The following is a 22,283-nucleotide window of genomic DNA, read 5'->3' on the forward strand; positions in this document are numbered from 1 at the left end:
CAGGCACTGTGCTCATATACACTTGTGTTAAGTGTGCATGTGATTGTGTGTGTGCTCTTTGTGAAAGAGTGTGCATGCATATGTGTGTGTGAATGCGTGTGGGCTATGTGCGTGTGATTGCGTGCCGAGTGAATGGATCCACATGTATGAGTGTGTTGTGCACAGGGGTGTACAGACAAGTTTGTGCAAGTGATTGTGTGTTGGGTCTCTATGTGATTTGTACTGTGTGTATGTGTGTATGTTGATTGTGTGCTTGGTGAGAATGGTGCACATGCTTTCTGCATGTGTGTGAGATTGTGTGTGCACATGAGTACTGTCTGTCTGAGTACTAGACATGTTTGCTTGCTTCCTTGCTTGCCCACTTGCTATGGAGTCTTGCGATATTGCTAAGACTTGTCTTAAACTCCTGGGCTCAAGCACTTCTCTTGCCTCAACCTTTCAAATAGCTGGGACATTCTGACAGACATGCAACTGCCACACCCCATGAGAGTCAACACCACCAAACTGTCCTTGTAGATATGTTTAAAATGTGAACTTGTTTTGATTTATATTTTATCACTGGGATTCCAACTACATGTGAACAGCCTCATGCCCTTGGGATCCTACTCTGGTCTCCCCACGTTCTCTCTACCTGGCAGTGCCAAGCCCCATCAGGCTGCCGGGCAACAGTTCAACTCCAGCAGTTCAACTCTGCCCTGACTGGACCCAGCCCATTTCTTGGGGGTGTAGAGGTTACCCTCTGCTATTGACAGCCATTTCTCATTTGAAGTCTTTGAGCTGAGTCCCAGACAGCACTGGGGCTGTAGATAAGCAATGACCAGTGCATGGGAGTGTTGGGAGGGAAGCCGAGGTTAGAGGTCAGGAGACAGCTCCTTGGGAGGACCACTGTTCACCCCTGCACAATGCTCCTATGTGTAGCTTCCCAAGATGAGCCCAGCATCGTCATGCTTTCTGGTGTTCCAAGGCCCATAGAGAGGGCAACAGAGGGGCCAAAGGGCTGTGTGGGCAGCCATGGGATGCAATGGTTCAAGGCTCCACAGACTGACTTGTCCAGACTGGCTTATCTAGACTGGCTTGTGCATCTGTTTGGGTTTCCCAGCAAAGCACGCACCCTCATAGCAACCACTTCTGCATAGTGTTTAAGGCACCTCTGAGGAGCCAGAAATCTCAGCTGGGTAATCCCGGACTGTGGAAGCCAGCAGATACATTCCACATCTGTCTCGCTGGGGACACATGTGGCTGGCAGGCCAAGAATGATGGGAAATTGGATCCCAAAGTCTGCAATGGACGGTCTGGGATGTGGGGGCTGCTGTGGCTCTGAGAAGGAGAAGGACTGGTGGTGATGCCTTTGACACTGGCCTGGGAAGGAATGTTCCCAGTTGCTGTTTTCTTGTTCTTCTTTATTGATACAAGGTCTCATGTAGCCCAGGCTGGCCTTAAACTGGGTATGTAGCCAAGAATGACACTGGACTTTTAATCCTCCTGTCTACACCTCTAAAGCGCTGGGGTCATATGAATGTGCTCTAACACCCAGTTTATGTGGTGCTAGGGATAGAACACAGAGCGTTATGCATGCTAGGCAAGCATTTTTTTTTTAACTTTTAGATAGGGGCTCACTCTTAGAGAACAGCCTGCTACAGAGGCTCTGAATCCTGCAAGAAATCTCTGAACCAAAGGATAGTGTACATCTGGAAGGTCAGTTTATCCACTGTGAGCCATCATGGATGAGATGACCATTGCATCCAAAAAGCATGCACTCCTGCTTCCTTCCCTATGAGCTGTAGCACCCAACATCCAGCCACTAAGAGAATGCAACTGTGATTTACCCAGAATGGGGCCTTGGCAAACAAGCCCTAAGAGTTCTTCCACATCAGAGTAAAGGGAACACCGAGTCCCGCTGACTCAAAGGACCATGTTAGCTTTCCATGAGGAAGAAGATGGATCAGAGTCCATGGTCCTCTGCAATCCTCTTGGTAGGCTATGCTGTTAGGAGCTTCCCTGGCCTTCTGGATAAGGTCTGAGCAGAGGGCACTCATGATCACCAAGTGGTGCCAGCATGATGAAGCCAGACTTCCCGGGAATCCTGACAGCTCGTCACAGTGAGTCCAGCCAACAAGCTGAAAAACACTAGTGAATGAGATCACCCAGTGCCAGACACACAGGGTGAGAATAATGCCCAACCCCTGAGAAAGCCCCCACACCTTGGAATCAACAGGCACAGGGGGGTTCTGAGCCCTGCTTGGCTCTTGAGAGTTCCTTCCATTCCAGCACAGAGGCAAATTCAGTGTTGCTAGCAAACACTGCGTTTGCAGTCTCAAACCCCCATGACATTGCAATTCCTCTGAAGTGGGGGTCAAAGAGGCTCTACCCACATGGCCCTAAGGCTAGGAGAAGAAGGTTGCATCTGTACTAAGGATGGATGTTCCCCCAGCCCAGGCTTGGTTAGGGCAGAGCAACTAGCTGATAGCCACACCCAGCATGTCCCCCAAGACAGGGACAGATGTAAAGCCTTTAGGTTTCAGATGGGTGTTCAGAGGCCCCTTGGGAGCCTAAGGCGATGGATAACCCCTGCTGACTCATGAGAGGAGTTTGGGTCATTCAGGCAGCATGCACTGCTGCCACGTGCAGCATACAATGTACATGGCAACACACCAACAACCCAACAACAATCTTACAGCAACATGCACTTCCAACCTCATGTGTTCCCCGTGCCGGATGCACCCAGCAATATTTACATGCAACATTAGAGTGAGAGACCAGTCCGCATCTTTCTCAAGTGTCCTCTACTCAGCCTCTTTACTACGCGGTCCAGGATCAGGAGCTCCAACACAACTGATACCTAATGCTTGGGCCGTCCGTCTATAGGACATCTTTCCTATCTCAGAAACATCTACTTGAACGTCAACACCCCAATCCCAACCCCCTTCTTCCACATCTGCTGGTGCCTTTTTCTGACCAGAGCCCATCTGTCATCTGGAGACAACCTTTTGCCTTTCTGAGTGTCTTGCTTCCGCCATGATCCTTTGTTCAACTTATTCTCTTAGAGATAACCCTGTGTGATTATTTTCCTTTTTTTTTTTTTTTTTTGGCAAGTATCACACACTCTAATGGCCACCTCAAATCCTGAATTAAAAATACCTGAAAGACCCTGGCTAGCAGACCTTCAACAACTGCCTGAGAATTCTCTGTACTCCCTCTCCCCCAGCCAGTTCCAGCACAGACCAGGGACTAAGGCCCTCACTCCCCAGATCTAGTTCCTGCCTGCACGTCTGAGACATCCTGGGCTCCAGGTATACAGTGTTCTCTCCAAAACCCTGCCCCACCTCCCTTGTGTCTCTCTACAATGTCTGGCTCCCTTAGAACCTCTTCCAGAAGAAGGGTTGCCTGGCGTTTGCCACACCTAAAGCCAAGGGAGCTAACTCTAGAGAAATATCTGAAGCATGGCTCCACACAGCTCCTGCAGGCCCCTAAACCTTCTCCAGGAACAATTCCCAAAGAGAGGAACATAGGAACCAACCGAATGACATTAAAGACAGCTCAAGGAGCCATGAGAATAGAGGTGACACTGAGTAAGGACAGTGAGTCTGAGGCATAAACACACCCCGGGGAGCCTCGGTGCCTGGCACAGTTGGGCCAGCACTGGTCCAGACTAACCCTGAGTTAGTCTACACTGCATTCAGGTACCCCCTAGGGACATGCAGTGATTATCTGGCCTTCCTTCTTCCTGCAAAGGTGATCTCTACACCCCAGCAGGGAGGCAGGCACTCTGATGTTAGGTCTGTGTTCCCAGGCCTGGGGCTAGCTGAGAAATGTGTTGTTTTGCAGTCGCTTCAACACTGTGGACATTCATAAAATTAATTTGCTAAGCGGGGAGATAAATCCAATGCCGTGTTCCCATGGCAACACCTCCCATGCTGCCCAATTTCAGTCTTGAGATTTTATGGGAAGCCATCCTTCCTGGTCCAGCTGCTTCCCTGGCCACACAATCAGGGCCCAGGAATGGGGCAGTGGGCAGGGTGGGGGTGGGGGCAGCTTGAATTGAGGAATGCGGGTCTGGAATCCGAGCTGCTGAGAAATCACTTCTCCCACCCAGCTCCTGTCCGGCTCCTCTTGGGTTTTCCTGGAGAGCTGTGGGAGACCTTGGATCCAGATGAGGTCATCCTTGCCTGCAGGTCCTGGTAGGCCCAGCCCAGGCCCAGGGTACCCCCTACTAGGAGGCCAACCAAAGCTGTGTCCTGCCAAATACAGGGCCCAGACCCAGCAGAGGCTTTGTCCTATCTCAAGGGCTCCTGGCCCAGGGTAGCTCACCCCAGGGGAACAGAGGCAGGAAGGTGACACAGTAGGGAGTGAGCTCAGACAGTAGCAGGGACCCTGCACCACCCGATTTGTGACTTCCACCTTTGTGTCCTAGGCACCTGGCTCCCACTGGTGGGTGTGCCTGTAGGAGGCACGCCCAGCTCCTGCCCTGCCTGCTGAGTGTTTTCTAGAAGCTCTGAGGATCAGGTGTCTGAGCGGCTGGCAGCTTCCCATCCTGCTCAGGGGTAGCCACTGTGAATACAGCAAAGAGAAACAAGCTACTTGGCCTCGGAGGGTGCAGCCCTGCAGATGCCTCAACGAAAGCACATAAGCTGGCTCCAACTCCTTAATCGGCCTGTTCTCATTGTGGTAGCGAGGCTCCCAGGAGCCAATGGTATTAATCCCCTTCTGGATGTCCCCGTAAGTGGTGTGGAAAATAGATCCAGAAACAATCACATCTTGTTGGCGTAGCAGGAGCCAGGCACACACAGGCAGCCAGTATGACATCCTATAGCTCTCAGAGCACTGGGGCTCAGGGACAGGTAGATACCCTTCCATGGGGAGGGGGGCAGGGGACAGAGATGTGGGCTTTGTAGCTAGGCTTCCCAGGACTGCCAGTGTCCTCCTCAAGCTAACAAGGACACAGTTTACAAAACAAGTTCAGAAAATCCACACTAGGACGGTGTGATAACAAGAGATGTGGCTGTGAGACAGGGCAGGGGCAGCCCAGGTGTGAGAGAAACAGGAGACTTCACACCTCAAGAAGAGGAGCTCAGGCATAGCTGCAGGGAGCTGGGCTTGACCCTCCATGCACATCTGCCTTAGATGTGGCCAGAGCCTCCCCCAAGCCATGTGAATAAGCTGCACAGTCCCCAGCAATGCATTCTGGTCCCCGTGGACTTGGGGTCTGTGGGTTAACTTTCCAGATTCAGTTCATCACAGAGGAAGAAGGGTATTTAAAAAAAAAAAAGCCACGTTGCCAAGGAGACCACTTCAAACACACTTTATAAGGTTGTGAAAAGTATACCTTCCCCTGGGGTTACATCCCAGAGGCCCAGACAATATACTGTTCATGTGAATGAGGCCCAGCCTCTCCCTCATCTCCAGTCAATGAAGGCTCAAGCTGACTGATGCCAAGGCCACCCTGGGAAGCAGACGCCTTCTTAGAGACCTTTCTGCATGGTGGGGGCTTATGAAGAAGGTGGTTCCAGGCCAGCCCCACGGCTTGAGATTCCCCCAAGGTAACTGGCAGTCAACGCACTGTCCCCAAACAGCAGAACCTTCTGGAAGATCAGGGGCACCCTGAGGTCAAACCTCACACCTGTCACCAGAGAGACATGAAGAGAGGGGGAGGGACACGTGAAATACACAAAGCAGAGCGGGGTGTGCCTGTTAGTCTAGCTCTCAGGGGGCTGAGACAAGCAGACCACTTCTAATTCAAGGTCAAATTCGTCTACAGAGTAAGGCTGCCTCGAAAAAGCCAAAGAGAGGATGGGGGAAATACCTTAGCTGGCAAAGTGCTTACTGTGCAAGCCTGAGGAGTTCAGTCTCCCAAACAGTGGGATTATAGGTGTGTGCCATCATGCCCAGTATACCTTCACTTCTTAACCTGAAGATGGGCTCCTACAGACTCTGAGAAGAGCATCACACAGAGCCCATAGCCACGACCAATCACAGAACGATGCAGAACAGAGGACTTTCAGAACTATAGGAGGGGAAGAGGCAGGAAACAACACTGGAGGGGAAGGTGGCAGGCACTCTGGAAACTCTGTACAGCTCCCACTGGGATGTCAGCCATCATCCCAGTTGTTGGAGCCTGAGAACTAACCTCCTTCTGCCGGAATACTTGTCACATAGATGTCCCTGACATGATTGTACCTTTCTTTCTAAAATGGTCAGGGGTGGCCTCTTGGATTAGAGGTCTGTGTGGAGCCAATCCCACCAGCACGTGTGCGCGCGTGCACGCGCGCACACACACACAGAGTTCTAGCCTTGGCCTGCACACAGGTCTGAGTCTTGGACATTGAGGTGCTGGGATGGAGGAAATGGGTTCAATCTAGTTTTGACCAGAACAACCATTTGCTTTACCCGTGCTTCTAACCGTCTCTCCTCTTTACATTTATTATTACACTCATGCATTTGTGTGTGTATGTTAATAGGCACATGGGTGTATGTGTGTATGTTTGTTTATATATGTGTGCGTATTATATGTGTGCTTGTGAGTGTATGTGCATGTTTGTGTCTCTGTGTGTATTTGTGTATGTGTATGCTTATGAGTGTATATGTGTGCTTGTGTTTGTGTGTATGTATATGTTTATGTATATGTGTATGTTTGTGCATCTGGATGTGTGTGCTTCTGAGTATATGTGTATGTTTATATCTGTGTGTGCATCTGTGTGTGTATGTATATGTTTCTGTGTGTGTTTGTGTCTGTGTGTGTATATGTGTGTGTCTATGTGTGTATGCGTATGTTTCTGTGTATATGTATGTGCATATGTGTGTGTTTGTGTTTATGTGCATATATGTTATGCAATGCCATCATCACACCTGTTATCATTTTTAAGGAGACACACATGAACTCAACAACAGACAGCCCAGTAGCAGGGTAAGAGGCTATCATGCCAACTCCACGACTTAGATACTTGGGGGATGATGTGGCGGATGTGAGATGAAGTGGGGGTGCTAGGTAAGGTGAGCAGAGACTAAGCCAAAGCCGCACTGGCTTCCACTCAGGCTGCCTAGCGTGGACTCACGGCCTCAGTGGCCCACACAGGACTCACCTCTGTGATGATGTAGAAGTCATCTCCAGGCTCCCCCTGCACAACAATTTTCTCTCCATCTTCAAACTGCACAGGCTCCAGGGCATCAGCTACAGTCAGGCGTTCCCACTTCTCCAGGGATTCTGCAGGAAGGTACAAGGGGTCACAGGCCACCCTTTGCTACCATGGAATCGTTGGATGTTTTCTTAGGAAGCCCGGTTCTCAGATCCCTGGGGTGATCTGAGACTATGCTCCTCAGAGGTGACAGATAATACTGCGGTGGGAACCACAACATGCTGAAATGCCAGATCTGCTCTTCAGCACAGGGGCTGGCACCTCTCAACATTAGGTTCTATCCAAGATGTTCTCTGTATGTAAGCTGCTTGGGGTAGCACAGGTCTGCATCCCAGCTACTCAGGAGGTTAAGACAGGAGTATTGCACTCATGGCACACCTAGGATAAAGAGTGCATTCAAGAGACTCTGCACAACTTACAGAGATTTTTGTTTCAAAAGAAAAAGTAAGAAGAAGTAAGTCTGAAGATGGAACTTAGCAGTAGAGCCCCTGCCTAGAATCCCCCAGTGATGGGGCTGGGGGTGTGGCTCAGTGGTAGAGCCCCTGCCTAGAATCCCCCAGTGATGGGGCTGGGGGCGTGGCTCAGTGGTAGAGCCCCTGCCTAGAATCCCCCAGTGAGGGGCTGGGGGCGTGGCTCAGTGGTAGAACCCCTGCCTAGAATCCCCCAGTGATGGGGCTGGGGTGTGGCTCAGTGGTAGAGCCCCTGCCTAGAATCCCCCAGTGAGGGGCTGGGGGCGTGGCTCAGTGGTAGAGCCCCTGCCTAGAATCCCCCAGTAAGGAGCTGGGGTGTGGCTCAGTGGTAGAGCCCCTGCCTAGAATCCCCCAGTGAGGGGCTGGGGGCATGGCTCAGTGGTAGAGCCCCTGCCTAGAATCCCCCAGTGAGGGGCTGGGGGCGTGGCTCAATGGTAGAGCCCCTGCCTAGAATCCCCCAGTGAGGGGCTGGGGGCGTGGCTCGGTGGTAGAGCCCCTGCCTAGAATCCCCCAGGGAGGGGCTGGAGGTGTGGCTCAGTGGTAGAGCCCCTGCCTAGAATCCCCCAGTGAGGGGCTGGGGTGTGGCTCAGTGGTAGAGTACCTGCCTAGCCTATGCCAGGCCCTGGGTTCCATCCTCAACACAAACATATAAAGTAAAATACATTTGACTCCTATTTAATTTTTTCTTGGGAGATGCACTTTGAAAACAGCACTAACTCTATGGTGTAGATAGTAGGTACTAAATATTGAGTCAATATTCATTTTAAGAGAAATTACTTTCTTTCCAAAAGAGAAAGATTGTGTGTGTGTGTGTGTGTGTGTGTGTGTGTATTTTACAAACAATGGAATCACAGCCAAATTCCACAACTACTGCATACTTTGGACAACTCAACAAATCAAGTAGGATTGTTCCACTCAGAAGCAGCCCCCTCGAAGCAGAATAAGGCCTGGGTGCTGAGTGTGTGTGTGTGTGTGTGTGTGTGTGTGTGCGCGCGCGCGCGCACATGTGTGTTTACTTGGGTACACATGCATGTGGAGGTCCAAAGTTGGGGTCAGGGATTGCTTTCCATTGCTCTTCCTCCTTATTTAGTGAGTCCAGGTCTCTCAGTTGAATCCAGAACTCATGGATCTGATTAGTCTCTCACTTGCTAGGTTGCTCTGAGATCCCATCTCAAGTTTCAGAGAATTCAATTATAGGCAGGCTCCCACACCCACCTACCATTTATGTGGGTGCTGGGTTCCAAAGTCTAGTCCTCAGGCTTGCATAGCAAGCATTTGAACTACTAAGACATCTCCCCAGCTTCTTGGGATTTTGCTTTGTTTTATTTTGAGACAAGGCTTCAATATATATATTCCAGGTTGAGCTTGAACTCATAGTGCCACTTAGTGTCAATTGTCAATGTAAATAATTAAAATAATCTGAGAAGAGAGTCTCAATGAGGAATTGTCTAGGTCAGGCTGGGACTATGTATCTGTCTGTGGGGATTGTTTTAATTGCCTTAATGAATGTGGGAAGGCCCAGCCTAAAGTGGGCGGCACCATTCCCTAGTCTTGGATATGGGACTGTGTAAAAGTAGAGAAGGCCAGCTGAGCGCTAAGCATCTCTCTCTGCCTTTGATTGTGGATGTGATGTGAGCAGCTGTCACAAGCTCCTGCCAATGTGACTTCTCTGTGAGAAGCTCTAGCCTAGAACCCTCTCTCTACCCTAAACTGCTTTTTGTAAGGTATTTTTCACAGCAACAGAAATGAATCTAGGACACACCCTGTGTAGCCATGGCTAGTTCCACAGCAATCCTCCCGCCTCCGCTTCTGGATGCTGGGTTTACAAGCTTGAGACACCGTGATCAACACTGATGTTCTGGCATCCAGAAGGGACACACTTGCTACTATTTTATGCAAAAAAAAAAAAAAAAAAAAAAAAAAGTTAACTCTGAGGCTGAGTTTACCTTTAATGCTTATAAACGCAGCAGGCCCCTGAATCCTGCTCACAGTTTCCCTTCCCCGGCCCTCAGATAGAGAGAAAAACATAAGAAAGTGGGCATTTTCTGTGAGAAAACCATGGTCACCCTTTTTAACTATATCCCCCTCCCTATTGCCTAGCTGCAAAAAGAACCCTTTCTGGCCTGCTCTTCAATGCTACATATGTAGGCCAGCTGCTAAAAATAAAAATTTAAAAAGGCATTCATTTTAGATCTAGGTTAGCAGGGAAATGTGCCTCCTTTAAATCCCCTGCCGTGCCCACACTGCAAAAGGGTCACATTTCCAAGGAACCCCGGGCTTCAGGGAACCCTGCTGGGCAGAACGAAGTCCTGTTCCAGCCAGAGCGGTGGGTCCTCTCTTTCTTCTTTTCCTCTGTCTCTCTTCTCACTTTCTCTCCTCCCCTCTCATTTACTGAGACACAGTCTCAAAAGTAGCCAAGCCTGACTTTAGGATTTTCATAATCCTCCTGCCTCAGCTTCCTGACTTACAGACTCATACTGCCACATGTGGCTTGCTGCAGCTTTCTTTAAAATGTCTTTAACCAGGCATATTGGCTCATGCCCGTAATCTCAGCACTTGTGATCAGAGAGCTTTCGTGACAGCCTTGACTGTGTAGTGAGTTCGAGGCCAGCTTGGACTGTGTGGTGGTTTGGGTAAGAATGGCCCAAGAGGCTCCTACGTTTGAGTGCTTGGTCATTAAGAAGTGGTGCTACTTGAAAGGGATGAGGAGGTGTGGCTTTGTTGGAGAAGGTGTGGTCTTGTTAGAGGAAGGGTGTCACTAGAAGTGGGCTTTGCGGATTCAAAAGCCCAAACCAGTCCCAGTATCTTTCTTCTGCTACCATCCAATCCAGATCCTACAGCTCTCAGCTTACATGGCTGCCTGCATGGCGCTATGCTATCCACCATGAGGATAAAGGACTAAACCTCTGAACTGCAAGCAAGCCCCAATTAAATGCTTCTTTTTCTGAGAGTCACCTTGGTCATATGTGTCTCTTCACAGTAATGAAGCAATGCATATTATCCACTGGGGAATAAGGTCATTTTTGAGTGAAACTATAGTCTGTGTCAGAAAGAAACAGGTGCAGAGTGACACTGGTATGTTCATGTGGAACACTGTGTGCAATAGAGGCTGCAGTCAGGATGCTCATCTTCAGGTGAGGGGCATGGCTCAGGGTAGAGCCTCTGCCTAGAATCCCCCAGTGAGTGGCTGGGGCGTGGCTCACTGGTAGAGCCTCTGCCTAGAATCCCCCAGTGAGGGGCTGGGGGCGTGGCTCAGTGGTAGAACCCCTGCCTAGAATCCCCCAGTGAGGGGCTGGGGGCGTGGCTCAGTGGTAGAACCCCTGCCTAGAATCCCCCAGTGAGGGGCTGGGGGCGTGGCTCAGTGGTAGAGCCCCTGCCTAGAATCCCCCAGGGAGGGGCTGGGGGCGTGGCTCAGTGGTAGAGCCCCTGCCTAGAATCCCCCAGGGAGGGGCTGGGGTTAAGCAATGGAGTACTTGCCTAGTATGTACAAGGCTTGGGGATCAGCAGCACCATCCTACTCTCTCTCTCTCTCTCTCTCTCTCTCTCTCTCTCTCTCTCTCTCTCTCTCTCTTCCTATATGTTTTAAAGCCCACCCACCACCCACCAGTAGCATTTAAATGTGTACCATTCCAAGGTTAGAAAACCAGATTTGCCACAGTATTACCTCCTAACAGCATAAATTTTAGGTGAAAACTGAAGTAACTGTAAAGGTGGCAGCCAGTATTTAGCACCAGAGTTTTAAATGAACCAAAACACATTTCAGAATATTTAAACCATGCACATAGAGGCAGAGGCAGAGGCAGAGGCAGAGGCAGAGGCAGAGGCAGAGGCAGAGGCAGAGGCAGAGGCAGAGGCAGAGGCAGAGGCAGAGGCAGAGGCAGAGGCAGAGGCAGAGGCAGAGGCAGAGGCAGAGGCAGAGGCAGAGGCAGAGGCAGAGGCAGAGGCAGAGGCAGGGAGGGGCTTTGCAGTGACCTAGCTGAGGGGAGTGGCTGCATGTGGAGGATGAATCTCTTTGTGTGGGTACAAAGATCAGGTTCCAAGTAAATGGAGGAGGGAGGTGGCAGGGTGGGGGTGGGGGGCTGCACACCCTGTGGCTGGGCTTATTTCTCTGAGCCAGCTTCTTACAACACTGCAAATGGCTGGTTCTGTGTTGTGCGTGTCTCACCACAATGAATGAATCAGTACTGTAGCAGTTCATTAAGGGCAGGAAGGGGAGGCACCATCACACAGCAACGGGACAAAGTGTATGAAGAACCTCTGTGTTTAAGAGGCACTGAGAGGAACAGGTGCCAAGCAGAGCCCTCCCTCTCCCTCATAATTCAGAACAAGATTACCATCCTCTTTTCGAAAGGTCTCTGAGCTACTCAGCTGTGCACATGAGCCCAGGGTGCATCTATAACCCACAAGTCTCTGCAGGCTCTGGGGATGGAACATAAAGGTAGCCCTGGAAGGGCAGTGATGTCACTGAGGAGCCTTGCTCAAGGTGAGGCAAAAGGGAGGGGAAAGACACTTAGTGCATGACTACAGCTAGGAAGACAAAGAGCTACCTTTCAGCTCCAAATCATGGAGCTGACATGGGGACACCAAAGATAGCAAGAGCGATAAACAGACAGGGACACCTATGGTGTGACATGCCACAGGTAGCAGGGTATGAGTATTCATCTGTGTAAAAGCCCACTGTGAATGTGTGCATATATGAATATGCACATGCATGAACATGTGCCACAAATGTGTATTTACAATAAATGTGCACACATAGGAATGCATGCTACATTTGTGCATATGTATCTGCATATACATGTGCATGTGTGCAAGTGTATGAGTGTAGGTGAGTGTGTGGTATGTGTGTATATATGTACCGCCACACAGGGAGAAGGAGCTGATTGCAGGCGCTCACGGGAGGCTGCAGAGAGGCCGCAGGCAGCAGTCACTGACCTAGGATGGAGACTTTGCTGAGGAACTCCTCATACATCTTGCGTTTCCTCAGCGTGCTTCCCTGTGAAAGAAAAAAGCAAAACAAGGCCGGTGGGTCGCTGCTCTGAGCCTTTCCACACTTGCAGACTCCTCTCAGCAATTAATCTCTTCAGAGGAAGCCCATTACATGTACATATGAGAGCCTATGTCTCCTACTTCCTGCTCGTCACCTTCTGTGCCTTCTAAAGCAGATCCGGACACCATCAGCGCTGCTTCCTGGGGTCCAACCCTGAGCAAGCCACCCCCTGCCCCCCAGTGAACAGAACCATGCTGTTTAAACTTTCCAAAGGTGGCTGTGGCTATGCCTGCCCTGCTCTTCCCAGGTAGAATCTAATGTGTAATGCCCCTGCCTCAGCCACCTGACTTGTATTTTTAAGTATGCACCACTAAAACCCACTGTTACAAAGCCTTTAGGTTGTCAGGGCATCCAGCCATCCAGTGGGCCTCCCGGCAACCTCAGGTGTCTACAGCAATGGTGAGAGAGGCTTGTGCCCACTGCATGGCCATTGATGAGAGGCCATAAATGTCCTAGAGAAGTTTGCCCTTGCCTCCCATTGCTGCAGCCCTTATTCCCGAGGTCTACACCAATCTCAGGTACTGCAGCCCTGACTCGGGGTCTGCTGAGGAAGATATACATGATGAGAAGATGTTCAGGAAAGAGAGATCAGACATGAGGTACAGGACTGATACACAGAGGTCTGCAAACGCCTGAGGAGTGTGGCTCAGCCTCGTCTAAGAGACTAGAAATCTCAGTCCCACGTGGGGTGCCATTTATAATATAAGCATCCCTCCTGGGGTCTGACACTAAGCTCTAAGCACATCCGCACAAGGTGCAGCAGCCCGAAGGGGAGCAGAAATGGAGAGACCAGGCTCAGAGCTGAAGCATCAGGAGTTAGGAGTCAGGCCTGCTAGCCCTCTCTTGACACCACCCATCGACAGGGCTCTCTGGCAGCAGGTTCAGCTGGGTGTAAAGATGTTCATATCTCCATCTGCAAGGCTCACTGCAGGCAGCTCTAAATAAGGGTTGCAGCAGGAACCCCCTCTACTTGGGGTGTGGGGATAACCCATGGACCCAAACTCAGAGCCATGAACCAAAGTCAGTGAAGCCCTGCTAAAGGGGAAAGGACTTTCAAGAGGACTAAATTGAAGGCATGTGGCAGTAAATGCCATTCCCCGGAAAGCTATGACAAAAATGTGGACGTTGGTGAAGTGGGGAGGAAGGGCCTTTGTGGCTCCAGGGCACACCGCAGCTTCCACAGGGCCAGACCATGGGGTTCCCCCTAGCCGTGCACAAGGTCAAGGTTCTTGCTTGCCTCAAGACACTCAATACTCCTGGCTCACTTCCTGGGCTCTCAGCATCTAAAACACAGATGTGGGCTTCCCACTCTCAGACTGTGAAACCTACCGTGGGTACCACTTGAGCCCCACACCACAGTGGGGTAGAAGACATAACAATATGTCTGCCCTCCCATGTCCTCCTAGGGTTTCACATAGAGGTCAGCAGGGCTACGTTTCTGAGAGGATCCACACTTCGATTCAGGGGAACAAGGGTAAATCTGGATGTATTTTTTCATATCACTAGTCCTGGGGGAGTGAGAGTTTTAAAACCCGTTTATTGTAAGGACCAAGATTCAATAAGTATCCCTACTTATGTTGACAGTGGTGATAGTGGTGATATCAGCGATGATGGTGTCGTGATGGTGATGATGGTGATGGGGAGATAACGATGATGGTGGCAGTGGTGGTGATGGTGATGATGACGGTGATGCTTTTGATGGTGATGATAATGATGGCAATGGTGGTGGTGATGGTGATGAGGATGCTGAGGTGGCAGTGAGGGTAGAGGTGATGGTGGGGCTGACGGTGGTGATTATAGTAAATGGTGATGGTACTGCTGGTGATGGTGTCAATGATAGTGACGCTGGTGATGGTGACAGAGCTGCTGGTGTTAACTGACAGTGACAGTACAGATGGTGGTGTTAGTGACTATAGCAGTAAAGACAATGGTGTGAATCTTACTGAGTACCCCAGAGGAGGGCTCGTGGCGAGGGCCACCCATCACTGCCCATGCTCTTGAAACAACCTTGTCCTCTGCCAGCCTGGAGTTCTGTCCATGATCTGGCCACTCTCTAACTTGGGCCCTGTGTCTCCCTCTGTGACGTCATTCCACTGCTCAGATAAAGTTTGACACCTGAGGTCAAAAAGTCCTTTGCTTCCTGTTCTGAAACAGGCGACCATCAGCCTGAGACAAGCCCCTAGTCATCAGAAATGGGACAGGTAACTCTGTAGATAGGAAGCCAGGGGCACCAGTCCCCTCTACCCCAGTCACCCTCAGGAGCACTGTTCTCTCAGAAGGCTCAAGAAGCATAGCTGAGACCTTGCTCCCAACATTGCTTTTAGTGTCCCCCACAGCTCTGAGAGACCCTGTTATACCTCTACTGGATTGGAAACAGAGATCCAACGGGTAATAGCCTGGTTCCTGTCTCATGAGCTGGGGACTGAAGTCGCTTTCTTAGATAGAGCTCAGGCTTGCTGTTAACATAAGAGATCTGCCTGCCTCTGCTTTCTGAATGCAGAGATGAAAGGTGTGTACCACCATACCCCGTTCTTTTCTTTCCTTTGTTGAAGTATACTTTAATCCTATAGCCCACACTAGTCTCAAACTCACTATATGGTCCAGGCTAAACTAGAACTGTGACTCTGTCTCAGCCTCCCAAATGCCAGGATTGCAAGTATGAGCCCCCTCAGCATGCCAAACTGCATTCTCCCCACTGTGGGGACAGAAGCTGTGTCTGCAAAGCCACTGCCACGAGTTATACCGTGTGGTCAATCTCCATTCCCACCCCGGGATTGAGGGAAATCACACAGCGTGCCCAGGCTTGGAGCTGGCCCAGAGCAGAGCTAAGGTGGTTCAGTCTGTTGGATGTCAGATGCATTATCACCATGCTCCCATGTTCTGTCCTGTGCAGGCCCAGTAGTCTGCAGCAGCCATGTTGAAACCTGCAGGAAGCTTTCAGACAGGCTTCAGTGCAGGGGGAGAGAGTTCAGTCCTGTGTGGAGAGACATGCGCAGGAGGGCCTGGCTGTTGTACACATCTCCTCACTGGGTGCCTGTCAACTGATGGCAGAGACAGTTCATTGTTCTCTCTGCAGCCCAGTGCACTTTGGGACACTCGTAGTGTGATTTCCATGACCAGGTACCTCTTGGAGACACAGGCAGGTGCCCACAGTCCAGTTAAAGCATGAGGAGCCAGAAGAGAAATCTAACCACAAACAATCATGTGCCAACAGTGGAAAGTGCTGCCCATGACACAGGCATCAGCAGCCACCAGGGCTCTTACCAGCCAGACCCTGCTATTGTGACCTGAGGACCCTAGAAAGCTGGGGTGGACAGCCCAGGAAGTTCACGCTTGAAGACCAAATACTCAGGGTCTGAAGAGAAACCAGCCTTATATAACATTTGAGGACGATGAAGGAGAGAGACATGAAGGACACTGAGGAGGGGCTGAGCAAACAACAGGGTCACATGAGAACAGCACCACAGGACTCTGGGGAACAGGCTGAAGTAGAAGGTGTCATTTCCAAGATTCAGAGACCGTTAGGAGCAGTGGGTGGCTATGAGTTAGTGTAGGGGTGCTAACAGAGCTTGGGGGCAACCCACCAGCATGTATAGCACCCCTTAACCAATGAGCCTGAAGGAAGATGGAGGATGACTCTGAGCTTGAGCTAGCTGTCAGAAAGCCTGGGCTCAGACCTCCATTCTCCCTGGCCTCTTGAGCTCTGTCTTCTCATCTGTGCAATGGGAATATTAAAACCTCCCCCAATGGGTCTCTATGAAGACTGACACAGGATACAGTGACAGGACCCTAGATTCCCCCCTCTCCTAACCTTAGGCCTCAACTTTCCCTTCAGATTGCATTCATAACAGCACTGGTAAGTCTGCAAAATTCCAGTCCCAGAAACCCAGAATTATACGCCACGCAGCTCTCTACTTTCCAGGAAACCTCCTGTGGTGGCGAATGCCAATTGTCAATTTGACAGGATCTAGAGTCACCTAGTAGACAAACCTTGGCACATGTCTGCAGGGGGATTTCCAGACTGGCTAACTGGAGGGAAGACCCACCCTACAAGTGGGAGGACCAATTCTAAATGTGAGAGGACCTCCCACCATTCCATGCACTGGGGTCCTCGACTGAATAAAAGGAGAAGAAAAACTGAGAACCATATCTCTCTCTCTCCTCTCTCTCTCTCCTCCCCCTCTCCCCTCCCCCCTCCCCTTCCCCTCTCCCTCCCCCTCTCCCTCTCCCTCTCCCTCTTCTCTTTCCCCTCACCCTTCCTCTCCTCTTTTTCCTTTTCCCTCCCCCCTCTCCTCTTTCTTTCTCATCTCTCTCCTCTCTCTCGTCTCCACCCCTCTTCCTGACCGTGAATGCAATGCGACCAGCTAGCTGCCTTATGATCCTGAACAAACCCTTCCTCTCCGAGACGGGCTTTACTTAAAGCTGTGAGCCACTGAAAACCTTTCCTTTGAGCTGCCTTTGTCAAGTGTTTTGTCATAGCAAAGAGAAAAATTACGAATTCAAGCTGCAACAGGGCTGGGGACTTAATGTCCAGCAGTGCCAGGAGAACATCATTAAGTTGTCCTCGGCTATGGACCTTGATGGTGAGATGGATAGGTCTGCCAGTGGAGGCTGGAACAAGTCTGTTTCCATGACAACAAGATGGCACGCTTGGGAAGCCAGTGTCCAAGTTCTGGTGATGCAGAACTGTTGTGTCTGCCTATCGGTGCAAGTTAGGTGGCTGTGGTAGCAGCAGCCTGCTTGGTGACCCGGCCCAAGTCATTTTAATCCCATCCAGCCCTAAAAAAAGGCACCTCTTTTGAAAATGTGCAGTTTTCCCATTGACCACCTAGCAATTAAGCCATGCCAGAGGAATGCAGGCAGGTTGTGACCCAGGAATCTCAGAAGCTAACACTGATGCAGCAGACAAGACAATGCTGAAAATGTGGGGCCTAGGGAAGTAGTCAGGTAGCAGGGGAAGCCAGCCTCCTCTGTTCCTAGACTAAGCAGGCATTCCTAAGCCTCTTGGTGACACGGGGTATCCCCAGCTTAGCAGGCTTTACAGCATTCAAGACAGCAGCTCAAGATGGCTCCAATGGGGCTCAGCCTAGGAACCTGCCTGCGAAGGCGACCTCAGCCTTCTCCCCAAGTAGCCTGCCTGGGACGGGGATTTGCTCTGCCTGCTGCCTTGGCACCCGCAGCATGCCCAGCGGTGGCATTGATTGTGAACTTGACAGCATCCAGAATAACCTGGAAGGGAGTCCCAGGAGAGGATGCTCCTAGTCTGGGCTGCTCTGTGGGTGTCAGAAGGATGACCTTGACTGGGTTAAGGGAGGTGGGAACACCAACCTGGAATGTGGACAGCACCATTTATTAGTCCTAGACGGAAGACAAAGGGGAATGGAGGACTGGCATCCAGTGCTCTCTGCTCCTTGGCTGTGGATGGGATGTGACCAGATGCCTCCAGCAACTGCTGCGGTGACCTCCCTGCTGTGATGGACTGGACTGCAAACTGTCAGTCCAGATATGCCCTTTCTTCCCTAAGAGGCCTTTGTCAAGGGTATTTTACCACAGAAATGGAAAAAGAAACCAAGGCAGACCTCAGCCAAGATCCCTATCAGATTTCAATAGCAGAGACCTTGAAACCCAGAAGGGCAAAGCAGGCGCTCACCTCTGTCCCCAGGGCCCTTCCTCACTCCCCCACCACTAAGGAGTGAGTATCTGACTTTGGAACGAATTGGCATGAGGCTGGGTTAGAAGGTCACTGTAGGTCCAGGAGAGGAAGATGGCGTTTGCTGAACAAGCAGAGGCCCCACCTTGCTCAGGGTGTCCCAGGTAGGACAATGAGACGAGGGATCTGAGACCCGCCCTCTTCTGCCACCGAAGGTGCTGAGAACCACATGCTGTGTATGGTGAACTCTGCCTGTCTCGTGGTTCTGGAGCCAGAGATGAATCAAGCTCCCAGAACAACCTATCCCAGCCAGAGCGCCAGTGCTACTCAGGACAAGGAGCTATGCCTGGCTGACTTTTCTCCATCACCTGAAGCCTCCAATCACATCCCCCTCCCCCACCCCTGCACTACACCATGAGCAAGGGCTTAGAAGAAGTTTCTTAGTCACTTATATGTATGTAGTTCTCCACCGCCTTGGGGCTCTTATTCTGGGCAAGGGTGGATGGGGTCACCTATTCTCAGGCTGTATGAACCCCCTGTGACATTGGACTCCTGAACCTCCTGCCTCCACCTCTTGAGTGCTAGAATTACAGGCATGCACCATCGTGCCTCCTTGGGCAGTGCTGGGTTCATATCCCAGGGCTGCATGCATGTTAGGCTAGCCCTCTACCAACTGAGTCACATCCCAGCCCCTCTACAGCGAATTCCAAACTCACTAGTTGCAAATGCAGGGTCCCCAGTGAGAGATGGGTGAACGAACAGAGGGCTCAAATGAAAGGAAAGAAACTCAGGGGCTGCTGCCCTGTGTCGAGCCTCACCTGAGTGCCTACAGATGGGGTACACCTACAACTCTGCCTGGCACTGGACAGCATGTGTCCCTTAGAGAAACAGAGGAGCTGGGAGAGACACTTAGGAAACTTCCAAAGGACATGTCACAGGGTTTCAACTCCAGTGTGGAGTCTCCGCTGACCTTGTGGGATGTAGCCAGTTCCCAGGAGGGAGAGCCTAGTGACTTCTCATCTTCTGCATATCCCACCGTGAGCCTGAGTAAGGCAGGGGCCCTCAGGAGTGTGTGAGTTGGCCAGATCCAACTCTGCCCAGGTGGGGGATGGGTGCGGACAGGATCCAAATTCCCCACAAGAGCTCTGCGGATTCTGGAGCCCAAATGGCTCTATTCTTAGTGTCTGGGGATCCGAAATTAACCAAAAAGAAAGCACCAGCTCCCTCTGTGATTTTGAGAGCATTCCTGAATATAAAGTCCTAACCACAGCAGTCCCACAGCCAGCAATGACACAGCATAGACAAGACAGCGGGGAAACAGCTGCATGTGCAACTTCAGGCCAGGTGTGCTCGAGGGTACTGGGACTGTGTCCTCTGGCAGAGAGGGAGGATCCCCCATGACACCCTCCCACTGGGACAGGCGGGTCCCTGCAGATGGAGAACATGTTGGAGATAAAGGACTATAGAGCAAAACCGTCTGTGCTATATCTGTGCCCACAGCAGTTCGGGAACCCAGACGTGTTGGGCGTTCCAGGCCCAGGGGACGGCTGCCTTAAAGACGGTGGTGATCTATGCCCTCTGTGCCCCAGTGACTGAGCACCCAGGCTCCATCCTGAGCTATTCTGGTGGAACATTCTGGACCATCTCACCCCATGGCCACTCTCAGTTCCCCCAGTCTACCTCAATCTACCTGAGTCCCAGGTCCCTCTGTGACTCAAGGCGTTGCATGTCAGGGATCATGATGGCCCCGGAAGAGGCTGTGGGTTTTCAGGATGAAGCGCTCCTAACTCTTGAGGACAAAACTCTCATTCTCTTCTCACGATATTTGCTTTATACAGCCCCCTGTGCTGAGTAGCAGCCACCCCAAGGCCTCTGCACTCTGTCCCTATGACCTTCAACTCCCATAACTTTAGCCTTTGCTCTGATGTCACCTTGGAGGGACTCTGGGTTTTATTCTCCAAGTGGCCTTCTGATCCAAGATGGCAGCACTGGAGATCCAGCTATCGCAACCACAGTCTACAGTATTTGGAAGGAGAGAAGGGAGGAACGCAATAGAGACGTTCCCAGTCATCTTCCTGCTTTGAGAAGCTCCCAAAACCCTTTCTGATATTTTCCACTCAGGTCACAGGCTGCGTCTACTAGGAAACCCATCTTCACCTTAGACCTGGGATTCTGGTGGTGTCAGATCCTACTACTGTGCCTCCTCCCCTGACAGAACGTCCTGGCCAGGGTTCCACTCACCATGAGGATGCGCCTGTAGCTGTCACGGTCGATACCCCAGAGCTTGAGGTCCGTCTTGGCCTTCACGGTAGCCGCTCTGGGGGTGCCGTAGATGAGAGCCAGCTCCCCGAAGCTTCCCCCCTCACTGATGTTGGTCACCCATTCCCCGTTCACATATACCTTTGGAGAATAGGAGAGAGAGGTCAGTGGGACACGTGGTTCACAATAGCTGCTTCCTCTGTGGAGGAACCCACAACCATCCCCAGTGGAAAGGACAGGTGCTCTGCAAGGCTCTTGGACCACTTCATACACACTCCTACCCTGGAGGTAACCTTAGGCTGTTGTGACCTGCTCCAAGGAACATCTATCCCAGCCTCCTTAGAGCCACAACTGGGTAGCACACAGCCACCGAAGAATTGGTCAGGACCAGAGGGCAAAACACAATGTGTTCCAGCTACCTCCTAGGCTGGTTACCCATCCATCCATCATCTCTCAGTCTCTCTGGGCCTCGGTTTTTCCAACTATACCCTAATGAGTCGCTCTACAATTACAGAGAAGGATCCAGGCGAACATGCTCTCTCTTGCCTTTTCTGTTTACAAAATGCCTCTCCTCTCTGGCCATTCAGCGATCCCTCTGCTTGGGTATCCCTCTTGTCCCATCCCTGTGGGCACACACTGACTGTCCCCTTCTCTCTGGGTCTTTGCCACCAAGGCAAGCACCCAAGTCTTTTGGCTGTTGGCCTAGTCGAGCCCCCTGGCCAGGCACCACTACCAAGCGGCACCGAGAAGGAGCCAGGACAAGATTCCCTTTCAGGCCGCGTGGACAACGCGCCCTGCACAGTGTGCACACTATGCATGGACCTTGCGCAGCCTACACCCAGCCGGGGCACAGAATGGGCAGATTGTTCGTTCCCAGGGCGATTATGCAGCTCGGTTACTATAAATTGACACAATGCACGCTTTATCCCACAGCGTCTCAATGAGCGTAAAGAACCGTTCCCACTGCTAAAACGGGTGCGTACGCAGAGAATGGATTGTGATGAATCATGGAAGCGATTCTTATTGAAATCAATGTCTCATTATCCGGTAATAACTGAGGCACAGAGATTTCTGTCTGAAAGAGAACGCCTCGCAGGTGATGGTTGTAACTCCACGATGAAGTGAGCAAGACATGGAAGGGGACTGGCTAGCCACAAAGATGGGGGGTAGGGAGGATAATAATTCCCAAAGACAGAACTCAGGGAGCAGATCGGATGTGTGCTCCTCCCACCTGGCCTGGTGGGTTCCCCAAACCCCAAAGGGATGTGGGGTGCTAGGAGGGGAAGAGATAGGCACTGATTGCCCTTAAAAACCTGCAAAGAAACTAGGCATGGTGTCATACACCTATCACCTCGGGCTGAGGCAGGAGGATGACAGGCCCCAGGCCAGTCTGAGCTATAGAGTGATGTCCTGTCTCAAAAAACCTAGAGCCATAAAGATCCATAAAGCATCTAGAAGCAATGCCCACCAAATGCTGTAGGGAATGTTGATGGAAAGACGGAGGGAGGGTGGCAGCCTGGCACGTTAGATGTGAGTCTGCACACCCCTAGGACCTTGCGTCACTTCCACAGCCAGAGAGGGTAGAGCACAGCCTCCCCGCCCGACTCAGCTGCCACTGCCACCTTGCCTGTGCTCCTGTGGGAACCTATGCATGCAGTGAGCTCTCAGGTTGGAAAGCCCCACTAAGCTGAACATGGAGCTCAGTGAGTACTCACAGCCCTCCC

General features: G+C 51.3%; 1 protein-coding gene across 2 annotated transcripts in view; it reads right to left on the minus strand.

The window, feature by feature from the left end:
- The window catches only part of Prkar1b (protein kinase cAMP-dependent type I regulatory subunit beta), a 115,283-nt gene that overhangs the window by 12,550 nt on the left and 80,450 nt on the right, over positions 1 to 22,283 (minus strand). For both annotated transcript variants that reach the window (XM_029477559.2, XM_021162955.3), the window contains exons 7-9: positions 20,542 to 20,700; positions 12,536 to 12,596; positions 7,077 to 7,198 (exon numbers count right to left, since the gene is read on the minus strand). In XM_029477559.2, the coding sequence (XP_029333419.1) occupies positions 7,077 to 7,198; positions 12,536 to 12,596; positions 20,542 to 20,700 (342 nt within the window). The remainder of the gene's footprint in view (positions 1 to 7,076; positions 7,199 to 12,535; positions 12,597 to 20,541; positions 20,701 to 22,283) is intronic.

The sequence above is a fragment of the Mus caroli genome, unplaced genomic scaffold (assembly GCF_978045245.1).
Source record: "Mus caroli unplaced genomic scaffold, Mus_caroli_1 scaffold_4, whole genome shotgun sequence".
Lineage (NCBI taxonomy): Eukaryota > Metazoa > Chordata > Mammalia > Rodentia > Muridae > Mus > Mus caroli.